This window comes from Pipistrellus kuhlii, unplaced genomic scaffold (genome assembly GCF_014108245.1).
Source record: "Pipistrellus kuhlii isolate mPipKuh1 unplaced genomic scaffold, mPipKuh1.p scaffold_m20_p_12, whole genome shotgun sequence".
Taxonomy (NCBI): Eukaryota; Metazoa; Chordata; class Mammalia; order Chiroptera; family Vespertilionidae; genus Pipistrellus; species Pipistrellus kuhlii.
In genome coordinates, this window is record NW_023425427.1 from 35,349,317 (window position 1) to 35,374,142 (window position 24,826).

At 43.2% G+C, this 24,826-nt stretch overlaps 1 protein-coding gene across 8 annotated transcripts in view; it reads left to right on the top strand.

Moving 5' to 3' along the window:
- RCL1 (RNA terminal phosphate cyclase like 1) overlaps positions 1–19,526 on the top strand; it is a 57,288-nt gene extending 37,762 nt beyond the window's left edge. For 4 of the 8 annotated variants that reach the window (XM_036433961.2, XM_045580176.1, XM_036433965.2 and 1 more), the window contains 4 exons: positions 379–504; positions 4,188–4,344; positions 9,051–9,154; positions 18,888–19,526. In XM_036433961.2, the coding sequence (XP_036289854.1) occupies positions 379–504; positions 4,188–4,344; positions 9,051–9,154; positions 18,888–19,038 (538 nt within the window). In that variant the 3' untranslated portion in view covers positions 19,039–19,526. Of the gene's footprint in view, positions 1–378; positions 505–4,187; positions 4,345–9,050; positions 9,155–13,964; positions 14,026–17,145; positions 17,195–18,332; positions 18,692–18,887 lie in introns of those variants that run through there. The other 4 variants (XM_036433962.2, XM_045580175.1, XM_045580174.1 and 1 more) reach the window with 4 other exon arrangements.
- Positions 19,527–24,826: the final 5,300 nt, after the last annotated feature.

A 24,826-nucleotide genomic window follows, 5' to 3' on the forward strand; every position in this document is an offset into this window, starting at 1 on the left:
AAGGCGCTTGGTTCATGCCATAGGAAGCAGTTGCCTTCATTTATTCCAGAATTGAGTTGAATCATTTCTAAGGGCAGGGGTCTGGGTGGGAAATTTACATCAAGGTTGGAAGGTTTTACTTTTCAACTCTTTATATTGTTTATTTCCCACCATGAGCATTTAAGCCTTTTATAACTATAATGTAAAGTTATATATTAAATAAAATAATAATAAAAATTGGTGGTGGTACTATACAGATAAGTGCTGAAGTACAGTTAGAAAATTAAATGCAATTAGAAGTCTCAGTTTATCACTACAGTTTGACAAATATTTGCCAGCTCTTGTTGTTTTTCTACTCTGAAGTCCAAGGAGAATGACGCCCTTAACTCTAGGTTGCAGGTACTCCGTCCGTGTTTCACCTCAGATGGCGAACCGGATTGTGGATTCTGCAAGGAGCATCCTCAATAAGTTTATACCTGACATCTACATTTACACAGACCACATGAAAGGAATCAACTCTGGGAAGTAAGTGTCTGTGCATTTTGGGAGCTTAATTCTGCAGCTACCGTAGCCTTTTTCATACTCAGCTCTGAGGTTGGGCGGCCAGAGGAAGAACAATTTCAGATTTAATTTCCTTCTAGCTCACTGCCATTGCCACCCATAACTCCTATCTCAGGAAAGCATCACAATGTCCAGTACTGGGAGATGAGGAGTCCATCCCTAGCTTGGGGGAATGAAAACCTAGCTATTTATTAGCAATGCTTTAAGCTTTAAATTCCATCTGTACTCTGTTCCCACAAAAAGTTAAAGTAAACAGGTTCTTGCACTCTGAGGAAATAACAGTTCAGGCAGAAATCCTTTGTTGGCCCAAGTGCCAGTCAGATTCTCTCTCTGTCGGGGAACAACACCCCTGGAGCCAAAGAAAGTTGTTATTGCAGATTGGGTTTGGTTTAGTGAAAGCCTTTGTGGAAAACCCCACTTTAGAAAATAAAAAGTTAATGATCTGTTTTGAGCTTTTGTTGTATTTTTAGAAACCAGCAACAGGGAAGCAATTAAAACCATGTTTTTTTGTTTTGTTTTGTTTTGTTTTACTCTGAAAATGTTAAACATAAAGAAAAGTTGACCTGAAACTAATACAAAATAATATCAAATATAAACTGTAATTGGGGAAAAAATAAAGAAAACTTGAAAGGATATTGAAAGGGTAGTATAGTGAACACCTATATATTCCTGCTACCTGTAGTTAACAATGAATATCTTGTGAAATTTGCTTTACCTGTGTGGGTTTGTTTGTTTTTGCTGAAACATTTTAGTAACATTTAGTGACAGTACTTCAGATCTGAAGTTTTCAGGTTGTGTCTCCTTAAAAAAAAGAAAAGAAAAAAAGAATATTGGGGTAAAAGGTTGATGCTGCTGCAGCTAACCCTTTTCATGAGTGTTCCTTTTAACTTCAGCAACAAAAGGAAAGAGAGTCAAGGAGGGTGACTATGTTATGGCATCTCCGATCTTTGTGAGGCCCAAGGAAAAGATAGTGATTTCAGAAACATGGTAGTGACTCCTAGTCCAAAGCAACAGAGGCGGTGGTGTCAGAGGTGAGAGTTGAGAAAGGATTTGTGTCCTCTGGGGTTGGAAAGGTCAGTGAGGGTCCCAGACCTGTGTATATTGCTCAAATGTCACCAGTGTTTTCCTTGTTCAAACTGTGGCAGTGGTAACATCCTTAGGTAGTTGTAAAGATGAAAAGAAAAGATCACACATGTAAGCCACTAAGTCAAGCATGTCAAACTTGCAGCTCACGTTTGCACTAAGGCAATGCGTGGCCCATAGGTGCTGCAGAAATGGTAGCTGCTAAGGCTGTTCTTTCCTTTCTCTTCCCTTGGCCACAGGTCTGGAATTATGTCAGCAGTTGGAATTTTGAACTCAGTCTCTACCAAAGGGTGGCCAGGGGTGAAATAGAGCAGTTTTGAGGCTATACTTGCACCAGTGTGGCTTTTTATGACTGACTCAGCTGACCCCAGTGCATGGTCACACTAGGAAGCTCCCACATGGATCAAGATGTGGGTATTTGTGGACTTGTGGGTCATCAACTCCAAGCTTCCTTTAAAAAGTTAAAACCAATGTATGATAAGTCCATATTTAGTTTTCTGAATCTTAAGTTACAGATGATATAGTGTTTTTCCTTCTCTGTTATGAAATTAGGAAGTCATGGATGGGTATTTTCTTCTCAGTCGGTGGAGTATGCATGTCAGTTAGGCTTATGTTGTAGCCGTGACCTGAACCTTGGGGCCAGCAATTCCTGATGCCTCTGTCAGTGCTGTGACCAACATGCAAATCTGTCAAGGAAAGGTATCATTTTGACTTTCACAGTCACGACTTAAAAAAAAAATAAACAACCAGTCCTTTACTAGTTGGAAAGTTTTGGAGGCTGCCACTGGTAAACCGCACCAATGTGCATTTTCAGTGAGGTCACCTGGCCACCAGCTGCTTGGTCAGTGTAACTTGAAATAGGGCTCTTCACACACACCCCAACTGGGGAGAAAATTGAAGTTATATACATACAGATTAATATGTCACCTTGTTTCTGGCAAAAGAAATATAATATCAAATGGAACTATCTTGATCAACTGTAAAATTTATTAAAATGAGTCCACATTTCTCACAAAATTCATATGGATAAGAAAATTAGGAAGTTCTTGGGAAATACAGAGAAGTGGATTAAAGCAGTGATGAGAGCTTATCTCCCGGTTCTTCCTCCCCTCCATTTCCTACTCTTTCATTTTACATTCCACTGCCTCTCCTGCAGAGCTGGCCGTCCCCTCCCTGCTCCTGGTCAAGCAACTCAAAGGCAACTTGAGATGGTGCAAAAGTGTCCCATGACGATGGATGGGTGGCACAGTGTTAGATTGTTAAGCATCACACAGAGTACCCCCGAGCCTTTGATTACGTAGGTAGTTCACTGCCCTCCTCTTGGCAGGTGCCATTAACCTTGGACTACATAGGTCATTGATTTAAAAATAAAAAAATTGATAACTGGCCATCATAGTTCCTATAGTGAGCTCATAGTGCATTTGAGGCATCATTAATACTACACATAGTTTTCCTGAAACAAATATCTGGGCTAGTTTTGCAGAGTGCTCACAAAAGGTGCTTTATGAACTGAGTCAGAGGAGCAGGTCTGTACGTGCTGTGTGGACGGTGGCTGCTGCTCCTCTCCTGGTGACATGTTTACTGAAAAGGCACGAGGCAAAGGAGATTTGAGGGGTCAGATATGGAAATTTTGTGGAGAGGAACTAGTGCTTTATTGTTTATGGACTGATTTTGTTTTGTGTCTAACTGGTTGTCACTGAAGTCGGTGAGGGCAGGAACGCTTGTGTTACTGCAATGTCCATGGCAGCACGTGTTTGTTGGAATTACGAACGTGGTTCTAGACCAGAAGGGTGTTAGGTTCTGGCTGTTGGCTGGTAGAAACATAGTGGGAGAGAACATGTGCCAGCTCTTTGATGCCATTAATTGAATTCTGAGTTAGAGGTGTCCCTTAGGGACACAAACAAAGATGAGCCTTTATCTGGGCTTTTCCTGGCTTGTGTGGCACTTTTCATTATTTGGGAAGAGGGGGGGGGGGGGCTTGATGTATTTCAAGAGGAGCTGTAATGAGGTGGTCTCCAGGACACTTACACCTTCTGGGTTGGCTGTAAGGGCTGTGGTGGTGAACTTGGGTAGGTTTGGGAGTCTGGAAGACCTGCATTGGAAACACACCTCAGACACTTCCTAGCTGTGTGGACATGGTGCAGATTGCTTAATTTCTCCATTGCCTCATTTCTAAGATGGGCACATATTACCTACTCTGCAAAACTGTGTCAAAGCCTCTAGGTCAGAAACTGGCAGAAAGGAGGTGCTGAATATCTGGGAGCCCTTGTTAATGCTACTACAATCTCTCACAGTAGGATCTTTCACAGTGTGGGAGGGGCAGAAGGCAGGGATGGGAGGGGATAATAGGAAAAGCAATGTAAACTTGCACCTTCCTTGGTTCTGCCAGGTGCGCTCTTACCAAGTCACGTGTCTGTCCACTGCAAGCTAATGGGAACTCCAGTAGGGCTTGATGTAACAACGCAGAATGCCGTCAGAAAGGTGTTTGTTTTCTCTTTCCTTCTGCTGGTGCCTGCACCCCACTTCATTAACCCTACTCAGTGTCTGTGCCTTTGAATCCCCAGGTCTCCAGGCTTTGGATTGTCACTGGTTGCCGAGACCATCAATGGCACCTTCCTCGGTGCTGAGCTGACCTCCAACCCCCAGGGCCAGGGAGTGGCGGTGCTTCCAGAGGACCTGGGCAGGAACTGTGCCAAGCTGCTGCTTGAAGAAATCTACAGGGTATGTCCTCAGCCTCTGCCAGGCGGGAGAGGAGCCATCCGGAAGCAGTTCATTGTTTCATTCTTACTCCTTAGCACTTTCTTCCCTGTTCAAGGAATTATAACTCTTCCTACCCATTAAACAGTTTAATATGAACTGGCTTAATGGATTAGCTGAACTAGTCAGTAAGTAGAGATCCAGTTTACCTGATTTGGGACACAGGGCAGGTACCTTTATTTATTTATTTATTTATTTATTTATTTATTTAACATTGTGGACGCTATTTAAAAGCTGAGACAGAGTTATTCAGGAAAGAAAAGGTGTAAAATGAAGCAGGTTAGCTAGTGACTTGCCACTTGAAGAGGATACAGTGCCGTGACCAAATCAGGTGCCACCTTCCAGCTCCTCCAGCTCCTTGCCATGTGAGGATGGGGGCTCATTGTTTTCAGGTTCTTTGAGGAGTTAAAAATCGCGATTTGTATGTGACAGCTGATTTAGATACAAAATAGTGTCAACAGACTAGAATTTGTAGTGTGTTCTGGAGCATAAAGGAATGTTTAGGGAAGGCAGGCGTGTGTCAGCGCATGGCAGGGGCTTTGGAAAGGCGAGAACACAGGAGACAGAGTGACACGAAGCTGACGACAAGACTTCATCCGTTGCCATTTGCTTCTGCAGTTCTGTTGATGGGACACAGCTCAGACCAACTTGGGCCAACCTGTCCTCTCAGTTTTCACAGGTTTTTCTCTGTCCATCTATACAAACAACATATGGTTAGGCATACATACGCTCTTCCTGTTTCCCAAAAATAGTTGAGGTGACCTAAAATAAGCAAGGAAGGAATTGGGAGGGAAAGAAAGATGATGGCAGGGGAAATAAGATGAAGCTGCCTGAAAAAAAAATTTTTTTAAGTTCCCTTAAGGTTGGTTAGAGGAGAGTCAGAAATCTGGCCTCAGGATTTCTGGTTGTCTACAATCCTTGCCTTGGATCCATGTCAGAAGGCGAAACCTTCTCCTTGGCATGCAGAATCCAGGACAGGCTCCCAGGAATGCTTACTTCTCTGCTGTGTATGCCAGGCCCCGCATTCCCGAGCTGAGCACTAGCAAAAACTATGCTCTGGGTGATTTGCTATTGCATGTTGTATAGTGTTTGTAAATTGCCGTTTCTCTTCATCTGAAGAGCCTTTCCTCTCCATATTTATCTGTGTATTTAGTCTCAGTTAGTTGGCATTTCTGTGGTTCTTTCCTGAAGTCTCCAAAGAAGCTTTGCCCTGTTTAAAGTAGCAGAAATCATATGTGAGCCCTTATGAAATAAAACAGAGGAGATTTTGTCTTATTTTTTTTAATACTTTTTGTCTGTAATTTATTAATCGTCGTGGTAGAGTGGTGCTTGGTTCATGGGTATTGATCCCTGCACAGGCCTGGCTAAAGAAAATAGCCTACGGCCAAGTCTTCTCCCCGTCTAGTCACCGTTCTCAACAGTACCTCATTGGTTGCAAGGTGAAACAAGTAAAAACGAACTGCTTCAGAGTTCACTAATATGTCTAGTCTTAGTGGTTTTAACTAATGTCCGTCTAATTAAAATGGAAGACAAAGGACCTATAATTGTGTCCTCACCATTCAGCTAGCAAATAGTGGCGTAAAGAAATACCCTCTCAAATGAAATCCTCCTGCAGGAGGAAGTATTTTCTCACACTTCTTGTGTGGCCAAAGGCTGGCCTTAGTTTTTTTTTTTTTTTTTTTTTAATGTTAAATCAGCCTAATGTTCAATGCTTAATTTAGTGATTCATTTTTTGGAAGATGAGTAGTAACTAAAAGTTGGGGGTACATAAGTGATCAAGAGGTTACCATGCCACTTAGTGCAGAAAGTTAGTCATCTAGACCAGCGGTTGCCAACCTCTCAGACCTGACAGACCACCAGTGGTCCCAGGACCATTTATTGGCGACTGCTGATCTAGACACCTGTGAAGACGGACTGTGCATGTGATCTGTGCATCCTAAGCCCCTGGCAATTGGTTCAGGCTTCCCTTCCTTGTGGCTTGCAGGCCTTCTGACCGTGGGAGCCTCCCGTCTCTTTCCAGTAGACCTGGGGGAGTTGGAAGCATCACATCACAGGAGAGCCCCGCTGGAGCTGGTTCTGTATCCTCATAAATAGCACGTTATAGGCCTCAGGGTGAAAGCAAGGCCACAGAGAGAAAGCATGCAATCTGGATTAGGTTATTTTATTTTTCCCCTTTACTCTAGTTAAGTTCTGCTTAAAACCATTTCATTGTGCCTGCACCAAGTTGTGTGTGTGTGTGTGTGTGTGTGTGTTTTAAAGAAAATTTCTTTTGTGTGTGTCTATGGTCTTTAGTTGTTAAAAGGATGAAAATACTTCATGTTCTTGTGAATAATTCTTTATGTCTGTGACATGACATGTTTAAAAGAATAATAAAAATGTATCCCCTTTGAAGGTGCTGTTTATTTTTATCAACATTGTAGTCCTCTGATCTAATTCCTCTTATTCTATTTATGTCTCAACAGTTACCAACCAAGTCCTCTTGATTGTGTTCCAGGCTTTCTGAAACTGCCTTTTCTGTCCATCTTTTAAGCTGCCTCTGTCTCCTGCCCCCTTCCCCTTTCCCCTTCTCCCCACCAGGTGTGCTGCTGTGTCCACCTGCAGGAGTGGAAGTCCTCTCCTGATTCTCTCCAACATACCCTTCCGTCTAAATCTCTTGAAACACAGTCTATGAAAGGGAGTGAATTTTATAAAAAACACTTTTTGTTGGTCCTCAGATTCTTCGTGGGTCAGGGTTTTTTGTTTGTTTTTAATGGAAATACATACATTACACCTCTTGTCCTAACATTGGCTTAGAGATAAATACTGTCGTTCAAGGTAGTTTAGGAAGAGCAGTAGATTTTCATAAAAGCTGGCAGTAGGATAAGCCCCCTTATTTTCCTACTCAGTTCTAAATGAAGTCTGAAAGCAAAGAATGGGCATTTGTGCCTGATAATTGATTTATTCCCTACACTGCATGCATTTAAGAGAGGTTGCCCTGGCTGGTGTGGCTTGGTGGTTGAACATCATTCCCTTGCATCAAGAGGTTGCCTGTTTGGTTCCCAGTCAGGGCACATGCCTGGGTTGTACGAGCAAGAGGTGGCTAATCGTGTTTCTCTCTCACATCAGTGTTTCTCCCTCTCCCTTCTCCTTTCTCTAAAATCAATAAAAAACATTTTTTTTTTTTTTTTTTTTTTTTTTTTTTTTTTTTTTTTTTTTTTTTTTTTTTTTTTATGTAGAGAGTGGCCACATGTTCTGTTTAAAGTCTGGGAGTCTAGGCTTGAACAGTGATGTGCCATCATCAGAAACTGGGTTCTTTTTGTGGCATGTACAACATATGTAGAAATTTAAGGTCATCCCACTTTCACTGTGTATAATATAAGTTTGAGTTGTTTGAAATAAAGTTATCTCAGAAAGAATGACCAGAAATAAAGATTTTTGTTTGTTTGTTAGTTCTCACCTGAGAATATGTTTTTTTCCATTGCTTTTCAGAGAGAATGGGAGGGAGGAAGTGAGGCAGAGAGAGAGAGAAAAACATTGATGTGTAAGAGACTAATTGCCTCCCTGTACATGCCCCAGCTGGGCATGGGGAGTGAATCCAAGTACATGCCCTTGACTGGGAATTGAACCTGAGACCTTTTGCTGTTCAGGCTACTCTAACCACTTTAGCAACACTGACCAGGACAATAAAGACATTTTTAAGGCACACACATAAACAGTCATGCATGCATGTAATAGAAGTAGAATGGCTGAGATGGTCAAGAAATCCAAGAATGAAAGAAGAAAGGCAACCAGAACTATTCCTCAGGAGAAAACTTGCGAGAATTCTGTTGTGCCTATTGATTTGGAAGAAAAGGAAGAAAAAGTGGCGGGAAGTAGTGCCTAAGGTAGTAAGAAAGGAGAAGTCTGGTCTTAGTAATTCTTCAGTTTTAAGGTGCACAGGAAGAGTCAAAAGGAGAAACTAATGTAACTTGACAAGCAGTTTTGGATGTGACTGGATAGGTTATAGGTTAAGGCCCTTTTCATGTCAGATTGACTGTAGTGTTCCCTGACAGATTAAATAAACAAGCCGCATCCACCTCACCCTTCTTTTTTTAAAAAATATATTTTTATTGATTTTTTTTTACAGTGAGAAAGAGAGGGATAGAGAGTTAGAAACATTGTTGAGAGAGAGTCATCAATCAGCTGCCTCTTGCACACCCCCTACTGGGGATGTGCCCGCAATCACGGTACATGCCCTTGCCCGGAATCGAACCCGGGACCTTTCAGTCCGCAGGCCGACGCTCTATCCACTGAGCCAAACCGGTCCCGGCCACCTCACCCTTCTTAATTACCTGTACATTTCCTAGAACTGATTATGCTTTTTTGTTTTGTTTATATGTCCTGCTGCTGCTGCTGCTTTAATTACAGAGAGGACGTATTATTCTTCCTTAGCTACACCTAAATAAACTTGATTGTCTATTTGTTCTGATAGTCGCAGCTATCGGATGTTCAGATGACCAGTTGTTTAACTCCCCAATGTTAAATGATACAAGGATCCCTCTGAAAAGACCTGTATTCTGTTTTATTATTGCTTGAACTTTGCAATCTGCTCTTCTGTGGTTCTGATATTCTGGGTATTTGTGACTGTTTTTCTTGGTTCTCCCTTTTCTGGTTGGAATAACGACTAATCTTGAAAGTGTTTGTATTTATAGGGTGGATGCGTGGACTCGACCAACCAAAGCCTGGCCCTGTTGTTCATGACCCTTGGACAGCAGGACGTTTCCAAAGTCCTGCTAGGACCGCTCTCTCCCTACACGTGAGTTGTTTTCTCTCAGCCTCATTACCGCTGTCCAATGTAATCTTCCAGTTGCACGAAATGACAAAGGTGTTGGACTGTGCGTAGCCTATCACTGTGAACACCTGCTTGTACTGATCCTGGAATGAGCTGGAGGTTGTCACTCTTACTCTGGTGTTTAGCAGGCATCTTGCCTTTCCTTTCTCTTCTGTAGTTGCATTATTCCCAAGCCATTGAAGTTGTGAGGTATAGTAGAAGTTCTTTTGCCTGTGCTTTAGATTTTTCTCATTTTGGAGGTAATCTGGTTCCGTTATAACTTAGATTTTGTTATTTATTTATTATTTTTAGACCCCCTCTTTTCCCTACCTGTGAGCTGTCTTTTTGTCCAAGGTGATAGGGTATAAACTGGCTGGAAAGATGAAAAAAAAAAAAAAAAAAAAAAAAAAGAGGCAAAGTCTATAGTAATGCCGCTGGACTAGTAGGGATATTGTAAAGGTGAGTTTGAGGCCATTGGATGTTATCAGAAGCTGACTGCTGAAGTATTAAAGCAAGCACTCTACAAAAAAAGAGCAGCTGATGAGAAGACTTGGATTGTTAACGGCACAGTGAAAGCAGCACTTCCCATAGGTATCAGATGAGCTTGCTGCAAGCAGCCTGTTTGAGCCCTGACATCTGGGTGTGCGTACATGTGCTCGAAATCATTACATGGCCATCTGTGGGTGGGGCGGGAGCGGGCCTGTGTGGAGGAGATACTCAGGTAGATATGAGACTGAACTGTCCTTTTTCGGTTATCATGGTACCGATGCTGTATATCTGAAAGGTACAGTACTGTGATAACTGAAGAATGGTGGTGCCATCACTTTGAGGAAGGGAAAGCACTGCGGAGGGGGCCTTGTACCTCTGGAACATCGCTTGGGGCGCATGGAGACCAGAAGCTTGAAAGAGATTGTTTTGAAGGTTTTTTTTATTTTTTTATTTGGAGTTGGTGGTGGGAGGTGTTTTGGAAAATGGCAGTGGAAGAGAAAATAGCCTTAGCAGTGGGAGAATACTGATAAGCAGGAAGCTGGTGAGGAACCACATTATCTGCTAACAGTTGTAAAGTTTTTTCATGGGACAGGGACCTGAAATGGAGTAATCCCCAGTGGAACACTAACATTAGGAATCAACATTGCTGAAACAGACTTTGTAGCTGAGCTGTCTGGAGAGGAGGCGAGGGAACGCACGCAGTGCCCGAGCACAGAGATTCACTTTCTGGGAGCGCTGGCTGCTCTGTGACCGCCGGGCCGCTTCAGCCAGCGCTCTCGCTGACGCTGCTGCCTTCCCAGCCTCTGCTTCAGGGCAGCAGAAGGCCTGACCGCTCACACCGCTTGAGGCTGTCTCTGGATGTGTGTGGTCGTGGGGCATGGCGTTTGGCAGAACATTATGTGCAAAAGGAAATCTATATTTTTAGTGTTCCTTGACCCTTTTTTTTTTTTTTTTTGGCTCTTAGAGATTTATTTTTCAGTTTGGCTACAGGGCCTTTATAATTTTTTCAAGTCAGCAGCCCCTGTGGAGATGGTCAAGATGTGACTGGACTTTTTTTTTTTTTCAAGTTCCCATGCCCTCCTCGACATACTTCGTCATCAAACATTAATTGCAAGCTTGTCTTCCAGAAACCTCTCTAAAATGACCACCTACATCTCCCAAGAAAACAAAGTGGTCTGCTCTGAATGGAGCTTTACAGGACTGGAACAAATCGCGGAATTACAGCCCTTGAAATTTAGGGCTATGTTTATCTGGGTTTCCTGCCTCCCAGGGTTTCACACAGGAGAGGCTGCCATGGGGTGGCAAGCAAACACACAGTGGGGGCAGAAGGTTGTAAGGAGTTTAAAGATGTATCTGTTTTTTAAAGATGTAACTGTTTTTTAAAGATGTATCTGTTCGGGACCCTTGTTGCTCGTTATCATTGTGGAAGGCTCCAGGGATCCAGAGCGATGAAGGGCAAAGATGGGAAGAAATATATGTCCTTCCAGGACCGAATAGACGAAGTTATTGTCGTATTTGTGAGTACAGCTTAGCATGAGTCTATAGTTAATATAATTGTGGTGGGAGGAGGGTTTCAATTGATCCTAGTTGGGTTCAAGAGTTTTGGAGACCAAACTATCACTTTATTTTTAGAAAGTACACTTAAAAGTCATAAAAATATATTTTTTGAAATCTCAAATTTCTCAAAACTAGATCAAGAAATGTATTTCTTGTGGTAGTTTTCACGTTCTGATTTGTTTAAAAAGCTTTTTAAGTGTTTTTGTTTTTTTAAAATAGAGTATTGGGATTAAGGGGGATGTGTTTTCTTATAGTATTGCTTTAAAACCCTTTCTGGAAAATAAGGGTCTCTGTTCTTCCCTTTATTCTTCCCTCTGTCTGTTGGTGGTTTTCTGTGTTACTTGAGAAAGTATGTCTATATATGTGAAATCTCTCAGGAAGGCCAGAGAGATGTTTTTCAGAAGAATAAAACAGTATTGGCTAACATGCTGGTATGTGGAAAATCTATTTCTGTTCATTTTGTTGAGTTGCAAGGTGGTTTACAATTGATTTACAGTGATTCCACTTTCCCCTGGAAAAGCTTACTATTATAGTTTAGGGAGGATTTATATATTTTTTTAAAGTGGAATTAACAGCAAGAAAATAGCACTTTCACAAATTATTTATGATTGGAGACTGCAGTTACAGAGCCTTCTACATGTTGTCGGTACATGATCGTTGAAGTGCAGCCTACCCGATTTCACACCGGGATTCGTGGACAGCCTTCAGCGTCTCTGAGCCTTGGTCTTTTCTGTGGAGAAGGTGAATGGTCCTGAAGTCAGGTTTATGAGGATGGAGCAAAAAGTCTGGTACTTAGTGCTCCCAGCCAGCAATGCAGTGAGCCTGGCAGAGCCCAGTCAGTGCTGGACACTGCAGTTACTGCCAGGATACCCCCTTGCTCTGCCCCAGCCTGGGAAAACACAATCTACCGTTACGATCCTTCTGAATACCAGGAGGCCCAGTAAACTTGCTTTGGAGTCAGACGCGCTACCGTTGCACCACGAAGTCCTAACTTGCTTTGGATTATCTCAGGCCTGAAGTCAGTTGCAAAGTGTTTGCTCTGATATCTGTAAATCTTTATCCATTAATTTTTAAATTTATGACTAACTACTGCAGTCATATTGCTAAATAAACAACACGCATCTCACTTACTGTTCCCAAGAACTGCGTAAGGTAGGTGTTTATTTAACAAACATTTACAGTATTTACTGTTGGCCCAATGTTTTAAGCACTTGACAAATACAAACTTATTTCGTTTTTATAATAGCCCTAGGAGGTTACTATTGCGCAGTCCATTTTACAGGTGTGGGGATTGAGGCACAGAGAAGTTGAGTCATGTGCCCAAGGTCACATAGTCAGCAAGTGGAGTTCAGAGCCAGGCAGTCTTGTTCAGAGTCCATGCTTCCCTGACCCACTGCTCTTATGCAAGTGCTGGGATTCCGCCCGTTGTTGGCCTTTAGACACCTCCCTGCCTGAGACAAGATGCCATGCCACATCTTTCCAGAATCCTCAGTTCAAATTTTGCTCCAAAATGATTTCCTGTCTTAAGAGTCTAAAATGAACCAGGCCTGTTTGGTTTTTTAAAGTTTAATTAGTGACCTCTTCTTGCTACTTGTGAAATGCTGGGTTGTGAGAGCCCGTTGTCCTTTTAAACACCTCCAGGCTGAGGATTCCTGACGCACCCAGGCTTGCCACACGGCACTGTGAAGATTGAACGCATATGCAGGTGGCCAAACCTGCAGCTATTTGGGTTCAGTTGTTTTAACTGCTGCTCTCAGCTGGCAGGATACCACGCCACCTTACATGCGTGATTTAATTGTGTTTAAATGCTGCAAAGCCCTGCCACCTTTAGTAAGCTGTTATCATATGCCATATTTGGCATAAGGTGAAAGTAAGTGATGTCTTCACTTTTTAGATGAAAAAGGGAGTTCAGGGATGTGCTCATAGTGAATTTTTAGCCAAATTTGTTCTGGGACCCACGTCTCTCAACCATGCAACCAGCCTGTCTCTCTGTTTCCTTTTGCCTTTATAACCCAGTTTGTTCTTAGAGCAGAGGCAAGCTGGGCTTTGGGAAAGCCTCTGTCTGGAGAAAAGCACCGCCAATATATTTAAAGCTGTGGTGTAATGACTACAGGGGTCCCATCCAGCAGATTCTCTTCTCACCCCCAGGTCTCTCATCCCCTCCTTAGACCTGAGAAGTAGGCAACCTCAATATCTGAGTTATTTGGTGGAGCAGGAATCAAGGCCTTCTGTTGTGGTTTGTGTTTGTGGAGAGAGAGAGAGAGAGAGAGAGAGAGAGAGAGAGAGAGAGAGAGATAACCCCATGATTGCTTTCATCTCCACTTTCCAGCAGGCAGAGCCTGCCACCTGGAGAGAGAGAGAGAGAGAGAGAGAGAGAGAGAGAGAGAGAGAGAGAGAGAGAGAGAGAGAGAGAGAGAGAGAGAGAGAGAACCCCATGATTGCTTTCATCTCCACTCTCCAGCAGGCAGAGTCTGCCACCTGGTCAGTCCTGGGTAGTTGGGATTCAACGGATAGATGACTTTGAGCCCAATGGCTGTCTATCACCTGTTGATCAATAATGCGTTAGGAACAACCCACTCTTGGAAGATAGAGGGAGGAAATTATCTCTGTGTTCCAGGATTCTTGAAACCTGCTTCTCAGGTGGCCTGGGGGCTTTCATGGGCTGGGTTTTTTGTTTTTTTGAATAAGTTACTATGTATTAGAAAAAGAGAGTTTACTACAGATTTAGTTCTCTAAATCCTTCCCACAGGAGTTACAGTCCCAGCTGCCTAATATGTGTGGTCTGAAAAGCTGCCAGTTACACTGCGCAGGTAGGCAGTCCTCTGTCAAGGAGCAGAGCCGCTCTCAGCGTGCATGGCTCTCATTTGCCTGGCTGTGCGGCCATGTGGTTGTGTCTGGGAAGGGTGGATCTATAGAATGGTGCTTGGAAGAGAAGGAAGGGAAGAGGCGGGGCCTGGTGGGGCCTGTGCTTGGAGCTGTGGATCAGCACCGATATGACCTTTGCTCACTGCATGTATATGTGGGGCGAGTTTATTCTCTGTTTGCTTTTCATTTTCTTAAAGAGACTGTTTGTTAGGATTTAATATTGTCTGTGGTTGTTTCTCAGCTCTGACCATGTTTGGTCTTAGATAGCTGGAGGCAGGAGGACATTCTGAAGCATGCCTTAATCTAGTCCCTTACAGAGTCTTCCTCAGACCGGCCATTGGTAGAACATTGTGTAAAAAGGGGAACCGACTTCACTTTTTCTAACGATTTCAAAGGCTACAAATACCTCAGAGCTGCAAATATGTAGGCCTGCACACTCAAACCTGTGTTTCTCCATCCTTCTCCAAGAGATCTGAAGCAAGCTGAGGCCTCTTAGGAGCTCTGCCAGCTGGGGAGGTGTCTGGTTTTTCCAGCACAGTGGAATGGCTCAGTGAAGTAGGCTGGGGAGGCTCTGGTAGCAGGCCTATATTAGAGCCTGGTCAGCAGCGAGAGAGAGAGGGAGAGGGAGAGGGAGAGGGAGAGGGAGAGGGAGAGGGAGAGGGAGAAGGAGAAGGAGAGGGAGAGAGAACAAGCTGTTTTCTCCTTAGTATGCAGATGAGTGGGTGAGTTGCTGGCTTTGTCTGTACTGCTGCCAGCTGGAGGCTTTGCCCACAGATGTGGACTGTTTATCTATGGGTTTGATGTTTTTCTTTTTTTCCTAGGACAGGGTGGGGTGCAAAAACCTGAAAATTGGTAAGACAGGAAAGCCAGCAGGGGAAGAACTGACTTCCCTTATTGCTAAGTCATTTCTCAAAATTAGTCCTAACTCCTAAATTCTATTTCTTGCCTCATTATCGAATGCCAGACATAATGCCTATCAAGTATAATGGGTTTCCGTGGAGAGAGAGTAAAGAAGAGAGGACTTGGCCCTGGCCGGGTAACTCAGTTGGTTAGAGTGTTGTCCTGGTGAGGGCACATACAAGAAGCAGCCAATGAATGTATAAATAACATTTGTTTAGGAACAGCAAATCAATGCTTCCCACTCCCCACGTTCTTTTCCCCTCCCCCCTCCCTCTCTAAAAATGTCATTAAATAAAATTTTTTAAAAAAGAGATGGTGTTTGGCTGGTGTGGGTCAGTGGTTGAGCATCTGCCCAGGAACCAAGAAGTCACTGGTTTGATTCCGGGTCAGGGCACACGCCGGGTTGCAGGCTCCATCAGCAGCAGATCAATAATGTTTCTCTCTTATCGATTTTTAAAAAATATATATTTTTTATTGATTTTACACATAGAGGAATTGAGGGGGACAGAGAGTTAGAAACGTCGATGAGAGAGAAGCATCGACCAGCTGCCTCTTGCACACCCCCCACAGGGGATGTGCCCACAACCAAGGTACATGCCCTTGACGGGAATCGAACCCGGGACCCTTCAGTCCACAGGCCGACGCTCTATCCACTGAGCCAAACCGGTCTCGGCTCTTATCGATGTTTCTATCCTTCTCTAAATAAATAAATAAATAAATAAATAAATAAATAAATAAAATAAGTGAAAGAATCAGTCTCGGCTCTTATCGATGTTTCTATCCTTCTCTAAATAAATAAATAAATAAACAAATAATAAATAAATAAATAATAAAATAAGTGAAAGAATTTTTCTCTGTGCAAGTAGCACTTACCAGAAATACTCTCCAGGGAGTTCCTGTTTTCATTTCTTAACTACTGACATGCCGGTCATGTAGCCAGACAGGATGAGGAATTGTTTGGGCCCCCTTTCTCCTTTTTGTCTTTCCCTACTTTGACTAGATTGATTATGACAGAGGGACAGGAAGAGGTGGGAAATTCATTGCAGAAGACATTATATTGAGTTTGGTATATACTCTGAGGGTGGGAGCTGGGATCAATGCTTTTTTTTTTTTTTTTTTTAACTTCACAACTATATATTATGTATTTAAGTACCTTTTTTGAGATATAATTCATATACTACCTTAAAGTGTACCAGTCAGTGGTTTTTTAGTATATTCACTAAGTTCACAAAGTAAATATAACTACCATCTAATTTTAGAACATTGCACCATCTCGGAAAGAAAACCTTTACCCATTCATGGTTCTTCCCCATTTCTCCCAATCCTCCCAACCCCAGACAATCACCTGCTTTCTGACTCTATAATAGAATTGCCTGTTTTGCCCATTTCATGTAAATGGAATCATACAGTGAGTTCTTCGGTGACTGGCTTCTTTCACTTAGCATAATGTTTTCAAAGTTGATCCATATTATAGCATGGACTGGTATTTTGTTTCTTTTTATGGCTGAATAGTATTCCATTGAATGGGTATATCACATTTTGTTTGTCCATTCATCAGTTAATGGGCATTTGAGTTGTTTCTACTTTTTTACAGTTATAAATAATGCTCTTTTGAACATTTGTGTACAAATTTTTGTGGGGGTGCATTTTTTCATTTCTCTTCTGTATATACCTAAAAGTAGAATTCTTGGATCACATGATAACTCCTTGTTTTAACATTTTGAGGAACTGCCAGACTTTTCCACAGTGATGACCATTTTTTATCTGACCCACTCATTGGTTATTATCTCTTTTTTACTGTAACCATTTTATTGGGCGTGAAATGATATCTCATAGTGGTTTTGATTTCCAATTCCCTAATGACTAATGATGTTGAACATGTTTTTGTGTGTTTATTGATTATATGTATATCTTCTTTAGAAAAATGTCTTTGTATATCCTTTGCCCATTTTTAAGTTGGGTTATTGGATTTTTATTATTGAGTTGTAAGAATTCTTTACATATTCTATATACTAGACTCCTAACAGATATATGATTTAAAATATTTTCTCCCTGGGGATTGTATTTTCACTCTCTTGATAGTGTCCACAAAAGGTTTTAATTTTTATGAAATCCAATTTATTCATTTTTTCTTTTATCATTCTGCTTTTCATGTTGTGTCTAATAAACCACCACCTAGCCCAAGATCATGAAGATTTACTTCTGTTTTCTTCTATGAGGTTCATAGTTTTTGCTCTTAAATGCAGATCTTGGGTCAGTATTGAGTTATTTTTTGTGTATGATGTTAAGAGAGGGCCTATGTGAAGTTGTTCCAGCACCATTCATTGAGTAGGTTATTCTTTTCTTGTTGAATTATCTTGGCCCCTTTTTGAAAATCAGTTGAATGTAAATGGTTTATTTCTTGACTCTCAAATCCATTCCATTGATCTGCGTATCAGGATCAGTATTTTGAAAGTGCCTCAGGTGATTCCGGGTACAGTCAGTGCTGAGAACCATCTGGCTGGGGTAGAGAGTTTGGATGGTTTGATTGGCAGGGAGCACAGCGCAAGATTGCTGGAATACTTTATTACAGGCATATAGACCATCTGTTCCTAACTAAACCAATGGTTTTCAAGCTTTCCTGGTAGAAATCACCAGGAGTGCTTGTGAATAATAGCTTTCTGGCTCTTCTGCTCTGGAAAGTCAGGGCCTGGAAAAGGGTGGGAAGGGGGACTCTATGTGTGCCTGTGATTCTGGACTCTTCTACATGGACATGCCTTCCCCATCAGTTGCCAGTGGATCAGAGCCTTCAGGAACCTGTATGTTTAATGAGTTCTCCAGGTGAGTCTTATAGGCTAGACCAGCAGAAGCCTACATACTCACACCGTGGTCCTGCCACAGAATTGCTGTTCCCAAGGTACTCTTGGGGTGAAGCCATAGCTCTGTCTTAAGGGAGATGACAAGAAGCAGCCTCATGAGACTTCTTGCCATATTTACTGTGAGCACTTTCCTGGCCACCTTATTTAATATTGCCTCCTTCCGTATACACATAGATATTGTTATACCCACATTTCCTCCTCATCTGCCTTGTTTGTTATTTAAAATTTCCCTTTTCAAGAATATTTAACTTGCCTTGTCTGCTCCATTAGGTTGAAAACTTCATGTGAGAATAAATTTTTAGTTGACTGCATCATCTGTATGAAGAACAGTGCCTGACGCATTGTAGGCATATTTGTTAACGGAGTGGAAGGGGGCTGTCGAGGTTGAGGAATGAAGAGACATGTCTCTGTTTTGGCATCAGCAATAGTCACTTCTCCTTGGTTTTACTGCATGACGCTGTGAATCGTGACAGAATGTGTTTCTTTCTTTGCAGGAGCCATTCAGAGATTAATGTCACATTTATGTCCACTGTAACACGGGTGCAGGACAGGACTTATCTGTTGTGTACTAACTTCTAACATTATTTCTTTAAGCCATCTGCTTGTATTGTGTGCATTTCTATACACCACACACACACACAAATCCTCTTTGGAAACTGGTAGGCTATAGAGGAATATTATTTAATCAACTTGATGAGAATTGCTTAATTTTGGTCATTCCCCTTGATCTGAAATCAAAAGTTTGGGTTCTAGGTGGAGGAGAACTTTAAAAAAAATTAAATTCTGCCTGACTGGTATGGCTCAGTGGTTGAACACCAACCTATTAACCAGGAAGTCATAGTTTGATTCTGGTTGATTCCCTTTCAGGGCACAGGCCCGGGTTGCAGGCTCAATCCCAACTGGGGGGCGTGCAGGAGACAGCCAATCAATGGTTATCTTTCATCATTGATATATTTCTCTCTTTCTCTCCCTTCCTCTTTGAAATCAATAAAAATTTATTTAAAAAAAATCAAATTTCTCTTTCATTCTTTCCCTTTTTTATATTTTAGGATAGAATTTTTGCGGCATTTGAAGAGCTTTTTCCAGATTATGTTTAAAATCGAAACCAAGCCATGTGGTGAAGAACGCAAGGGCGGGGATAAAGTGCTGATGACCTGTGTTGGCATTGGCTTCTCCAACCTTAGCAAGACCCTCAAGTGATACTGTCACAGGATAAAAGGCCCCAACGCCTACAGACAAGCAGAAGCTGCCAAGGAGCCAGAGGGACTAAGTCCAAACAGGGCAGGATAGCCTTGGATATTAAGGCCTTTCTTCATTTTCCATTTAAAAACAATCAGAAATGCAAATTAAAGACATATTTATATCATGTGGTTTCCAGCCATTTCTCCAGTGGTATTGCCATTCCTCAGGAGGCCTGTCATGATATGCTCCCTTTGATTGCCTGGACAAAGAACAGACCTTCAGGACACAGTCACGCTGCTAGACCATCGTCACAGCTCCATGTCAACAGTGCTTCCTCAGCCCGCACCCCTGGGCTCCTGTCGTGTGGCCATTTTCCAAGCCGGTGGCATCTGTTACTGTCCTTTCTGCAAGGACTGACCTCTTTGAAACTTGGTTTCTGTGTAGGGATTAATTGAGACAACCACAGTGGAAACTCTATGAGTAATGCAGTGTTATGCAAGTTTCAGGGGGAAAAAAAAAAAAAAAGGTATATGAGACCATTTCATCCCTCATCTTCAGAATGGACTCTGCTGTCTTGGATACAGATTCTGCTCCCTGTCTGGTTCATTGTGTGTGTGGGGATGAGTGCCTGGGGGTGAGGGTGGGAGGAAGGAAGGGGTTCAATTAAAGTTTTTGGATATTTTCTCTATCTCACGTGTGCTATACATTTTCTTATTTTATTCTCATAATAACTATAATGTAGAATTTATTCTCTCCGCAAGAATATTCAAAAATGATATTTTGTTCATTTGAAATTAATAATGTTAAGACATTAGACCACCTGGCTTAAAGATCTAAGTGTAATAATGTCAGAGTCTGGAATTTTGCCTCACGTATAAGCTAGGAAGTTAGATTATTAATGTTTCATGGGTGCTAGCAGAATACATGAGAGTCCTCACTCAGAGTCAGAGAACTGTCACTCAGAGCACAGCAAGCAGCATGACTTCATGTTTGAATTGGTTCCTCCTGTTTCCCAAGTCCCACATGGTGACGGGGGCGAGGGGGTGCCCAGGAAGATGCCATTCACGCAGTGGGTTGCATCACAGGCAAGGCACACGCATGCATGGGGACTCTGCTCCTTGCTCTTGTTCAGGTGTGGACATGACTTCATCCCTCCAGGTTGCTTGCAGTGAATGCAGTTTTGAGAAGGGGGCCAGGTGAAGGCCTCCTCAGCACGAATGTGTAGGAACACTCACGGTGGCGGCTATTGCATTGGGGTTGGAAGAAGGGGGAAGATCTAATTCTTTTAGGATTCCAAGTGGTATTCCCGTCCTGGGGTGGGCTTTGAAAATATGAAAAGTCTTTGCCTCCCTAATCCTCTTGGCACCTTTTTATTTTTTAGTGAGCAAGCCTGCTGTTACGACTGAGGTGTGGGAGGATGTGGAGACGGAGGCTAACATTGAGGAAGGCCAGACCATTTTGACCTGTGCACTCTACTTGCTGAGAGCTTTCCATGCCGTATTCGTTTCTGTTGCTGCACACCGCAAACTTAGCAGCTTAAAACAATAACCCATTTATCATCTCACAGTTCTGGAGATTGGCGGTCCTGGAGGTTTCTCTGCTTAGGGTCTCACGGCTGATGTCAAGGTATCAGCCAGTGCTGGGCTCTGGGAAAGAATGTGCTTCCAGGTCACTCAGCTGGCAAAATTCAGGTTGTCAGACTTGAGGTCCTCTTTTCTGGCTGGTTGACGCCAACTCTCAACTTACGGAGACTGTGCCCTTTTCTCATAACTTGGTTCGCCCAGTCTTCAAGCCAGCAACGGTGCCTCAAACCCTCCTGTTGCATCAGATCCTTCACATGCTTTGAATCTAACTTCCTCTTGTACAGGCTGAGAAAAACATTCCTTTTAAATGATTCATATCACAGTACCCTCTGGATAACCTTCCTATCTTCAGGTCATCCGGTCATAGCATACCTAGATTAGTGTCTGACTGGCCAGGGGATGGGAATCTGTCCACCATCTGATAATTTGCATACTACACATGCTGAAGTCCTATTTAGTGCTGCTGATATTTGAACCCAGATCTTCCAGTGTTTGGATACAAAACTAAGGGGCTGCATGCCAAATACTCCTCCAGAGCCTTCCTCCATAGAAGAAGCTGTGGCAATGATACTGTTGGCCAATTTAGGGTGTCATAAGGACTCCAGGCAGTCCATTGCAAGCAGTAGAAGGAGCGTGTACCCCTGTCTGCGGTAAACACAGAAGTGTCTGTTGGTTTCCAGCCTTTCATCTGGCACAGCTGCTTTTGGAGTGGCAATATCTGGCAGTAGTGGTGGTGGTATAGCCGCAAAAGAGGACACATTTAATATTTAAACAGCCTGCTCCCAGCCCTTTTCTCAAATGCCCAAGAGAAGCAGCACCACTCTTGGGAAGAAGCCATCCCATAATTGTTACATCTTAGTGACAATCAGCTCCTGTGGCCTCAGCCTTGTTCTTAGCTTAGCTCCTGATTGGTCCAGCTACCTTGGGGTAGTTTGATGAGAGATTCCAGCATTTGGGGCTTGGTTTTCTGCCTTGGCTTATCTGCTCCCTTGTCAGAGATAGACCACTCTGAGATAGACCTTCAATGAGACCAGTGATAATGTTTTTTTTGTTGGTTTGTTTGTTTGTTTTGTTTTGTTTTTAAGCATAACCTTACTGAGGTCATGGGAGAATCATTGCCTTTACCTTCCTGTCATTTACAGAGGCCCTGCTTTGCTTTTTGACACCTTTCAACTACGTTCTGTGTAAACACCAGCTAGCCCCCCTCCATCATCATGATTATGTTGCCATATTCATCAAGACAGTTGATAAGGGGTGGAGGGAGCGAGGATATTGCAACATGCCATGCTGATGGGGAAAGAGCAACAGGAGACTCTGTGGAAATCCAAATTACCGTCATAAGGCAGCTAAGCCTCATGTGGTTTTGTTTTGTTTTGTTTTTTATCTTTTCTGATAAAAAGTGGTGAAGGACATCACCGATTGCAGATCCAACCAAAAAAACCTCAAAACTTGAGTTGCAGCGTGACCCTGTTCTCTCAGTCCCTCTGCACCTGGAGACCAGGAGGTGGCCACTTTCCATTAGGTCGTTGGTGTTGGGAGGCTCCCAGGAGAGGCCAAAGGCGACTGAGGGGAAGAGTGGAGGGTGCAAAGGGCAGTGAAGGATTTAGGCAGGATGAATTGGAGGAGGCTTGAAGAAGCGGGTAAAACCAAAGGCACATGGAGAAAAGGAGACAGCAAGGAACTAAATTACCAATGTTGGCTGTGCCCAAGGGATTCACCTGGGTGGGATGCGGGGACCAAGGCAGGGTGAAGAAGTGGATTTGTTGGGGGCCTTGGTCATGGTCAGGGGATTAGAATGTGCAATTCCATTGAGTTTCCCTGCTGGTTCTTAGCTGGAGAGCTGTAGAGGTGCCCATGGGCAATGTTAGCCAGTCTGTGATGAGTGGAAAGCAGTACGACAGCTGTGTGCTCAGCCTGGGTTTCCATTATTCCTTATCTGGCTCCAGAGTGGATGAGAAGTAGTGACCTGGGCTTAGAGTGTCCTTGTGCAGAGAACTCTGGCCCGTGTTTGGAAATGACGAACAGTTCAAGGGAGTGCCAGTAGCTGCCAGGTCTTTGCGTGGTCCTGGTGGGCTACCTCTAAGAAGCCATTTGAGTGGGACAGTTGATCAATGTTTGGCATCACTCCTTTACTTACAAGCAAATAAAAACTCATTTTGTCAGGTGCTGCCTGGGTTGGAGACTGCTTTAATGCTCTGTCACATTTGGCCCATACCTATGAGAGAGACTGACACCACGCCTGAGGCAGGCGCCTCTGGCAGCACCTGTTGATGGGCCCGGGCAGGGTTTACTCCTCCTCCTGGTCCTGATGTTAGTGGCTCTGGGTGTGCCCCCTGCTCTGCTGAGACCTCTCTGTGGGGCCTGCAGGGAAGGTGATGGGCATCTTGGGAGTAAGTGAGGCTCAGCTTGCTTTTCGCCCCAGCTCAGCTCCTAACCAGCTGTGTCAGCCTTCAATAATTCACTTCTCCACTCTTGGGTGTCCTCTGTGGAATCGGGGGAGATGTAGGTGATGGTCAGAGAAATCGGGAAAATGCCCTCTTGCCTCTTCTACCCCTCCCCTATTCTTACAGGTTTATTTGGGGTGGCAGGAAGGTTGGTTGCATTGGATAACTTTTTTAAACGTTGAGATGTTTTCTCTGAGTTCTCCGGGCCCTCTTTATTTCTGTGTTTCCACCTGAATCCTAACCCCCTAAATATCTTTACATCTCAAAATATTCAGATTGATTTTAACACTTTCTGCTACGATTTAGGAACTGTGTATTCAAATGGATGCAAGCAGGTGACTTTCTAGAAATCAGAGGCCAAATTAAAGACGAAGGAAAATGAACCAGCCCTGCCGGGACCGGTTTAGCTCAATGGATAGAGCGTCGGCTTGGGGACTGAAGGGACCCGGGTTCGATTCCGGTCAAGGGCATGTACCTTGGTTGCGGGCATATCCCCAGTAGGGGGTGTGCAAGAGGCAACTGATCGATGACTCTCTCTCATCGATGTTTCTAACTATCTCTCTCCCTTCCTCTCTGTACAAAATCAATAAAATATATTAAAAAAAGAAAAAAAAAAGAAAAGAAAATGAACCAGCCCAACAATAATACACATGACAGCTTCACGTGTCCAGTCTGTGAATACTCTATTGCCAGAACCTTGAGAGTGGGACTGCCACTGGGCTCTTGAGGTCCTTTGGCAACTTGTCTCTGCTTTAGGAGTGAGGGTGTTTCCAAGGAAGGAAAATGGTAGAGATGGCTGCCTCTTCCTGCTGCAGCTGGGAGTGGTCAGGCATTCGGAAGCCCTTCCTGGTCTTTAAGGAAAGATATTCGTGGGGACCTTATATTTTGAAATGGTGCCTGGCTTGCTACATGTGGAGATCCAGTATCGGGGTCACGACAGCTGACCTCGGGCTATTTTGAGTGCTGAGTGCACTTGGTTCCCGGACCTTCTCGCATAGTTCCGACCTCTGCTATTTTATCTGTTAGGCAATTAAAGCCATCGTGCCTGAGATCTGTAAACTTTTGAAAAACCAGTGAAAATGTTTTCAAAAAACAGACATAGGGAAAGCAACACTCGTTCCAAATTATGCAAGGAAAAGAGCAAACATTGTAAAATATTCTCAAAATGAAACAATTCTCACCTTGTTAGAATATTAAAAACAATTCTCACCTTGTTAGAATATTAAAAACAATAGAGACTTTTTTTCTTTTTTAAAAAATATATTTCATTGATTTTTAACGGAGAGGAAAAGAGAGGGATAGAGAGTTAGAAACATCGATGAGAAACATCAATCAGCTGCCTCCTGCACACTTCCTACTGGGTACATGCCTGCAACCAAGGTACATGCTCTTGCCCAGAATCGAACCTGGGACCCTTGAGTCAGCAGGCCGACGCTCTATCCATTGAGCCAAACCAGTTAGGGCTGAGGCTTTTTTTCTTCATAGCATTTCCAAGCCCCCATGATTGCCAAGGAATCATAGTTAATCATCTGTTAAATGAGTTGCGGTCAAGCAATTTAAAAGGCAAAGTTATAAAAAAGCATCTCGGAACTTTGGGATAGGGCTGCGTTTTAACATGTGTGGTTTAATAATCCTGCCATAGGAGGCCTCGAGAGTAAAGCTGTGGTGTGCTCCCCTCACGAAGCCACCTTGTCAGCCTCAAAGCAGTTGCCGAGGTAGCCCCACCACGTTCTCATCACCCTAGGTGCCTCCCCTGCCTAGCTCTCACCACCCAGTTGT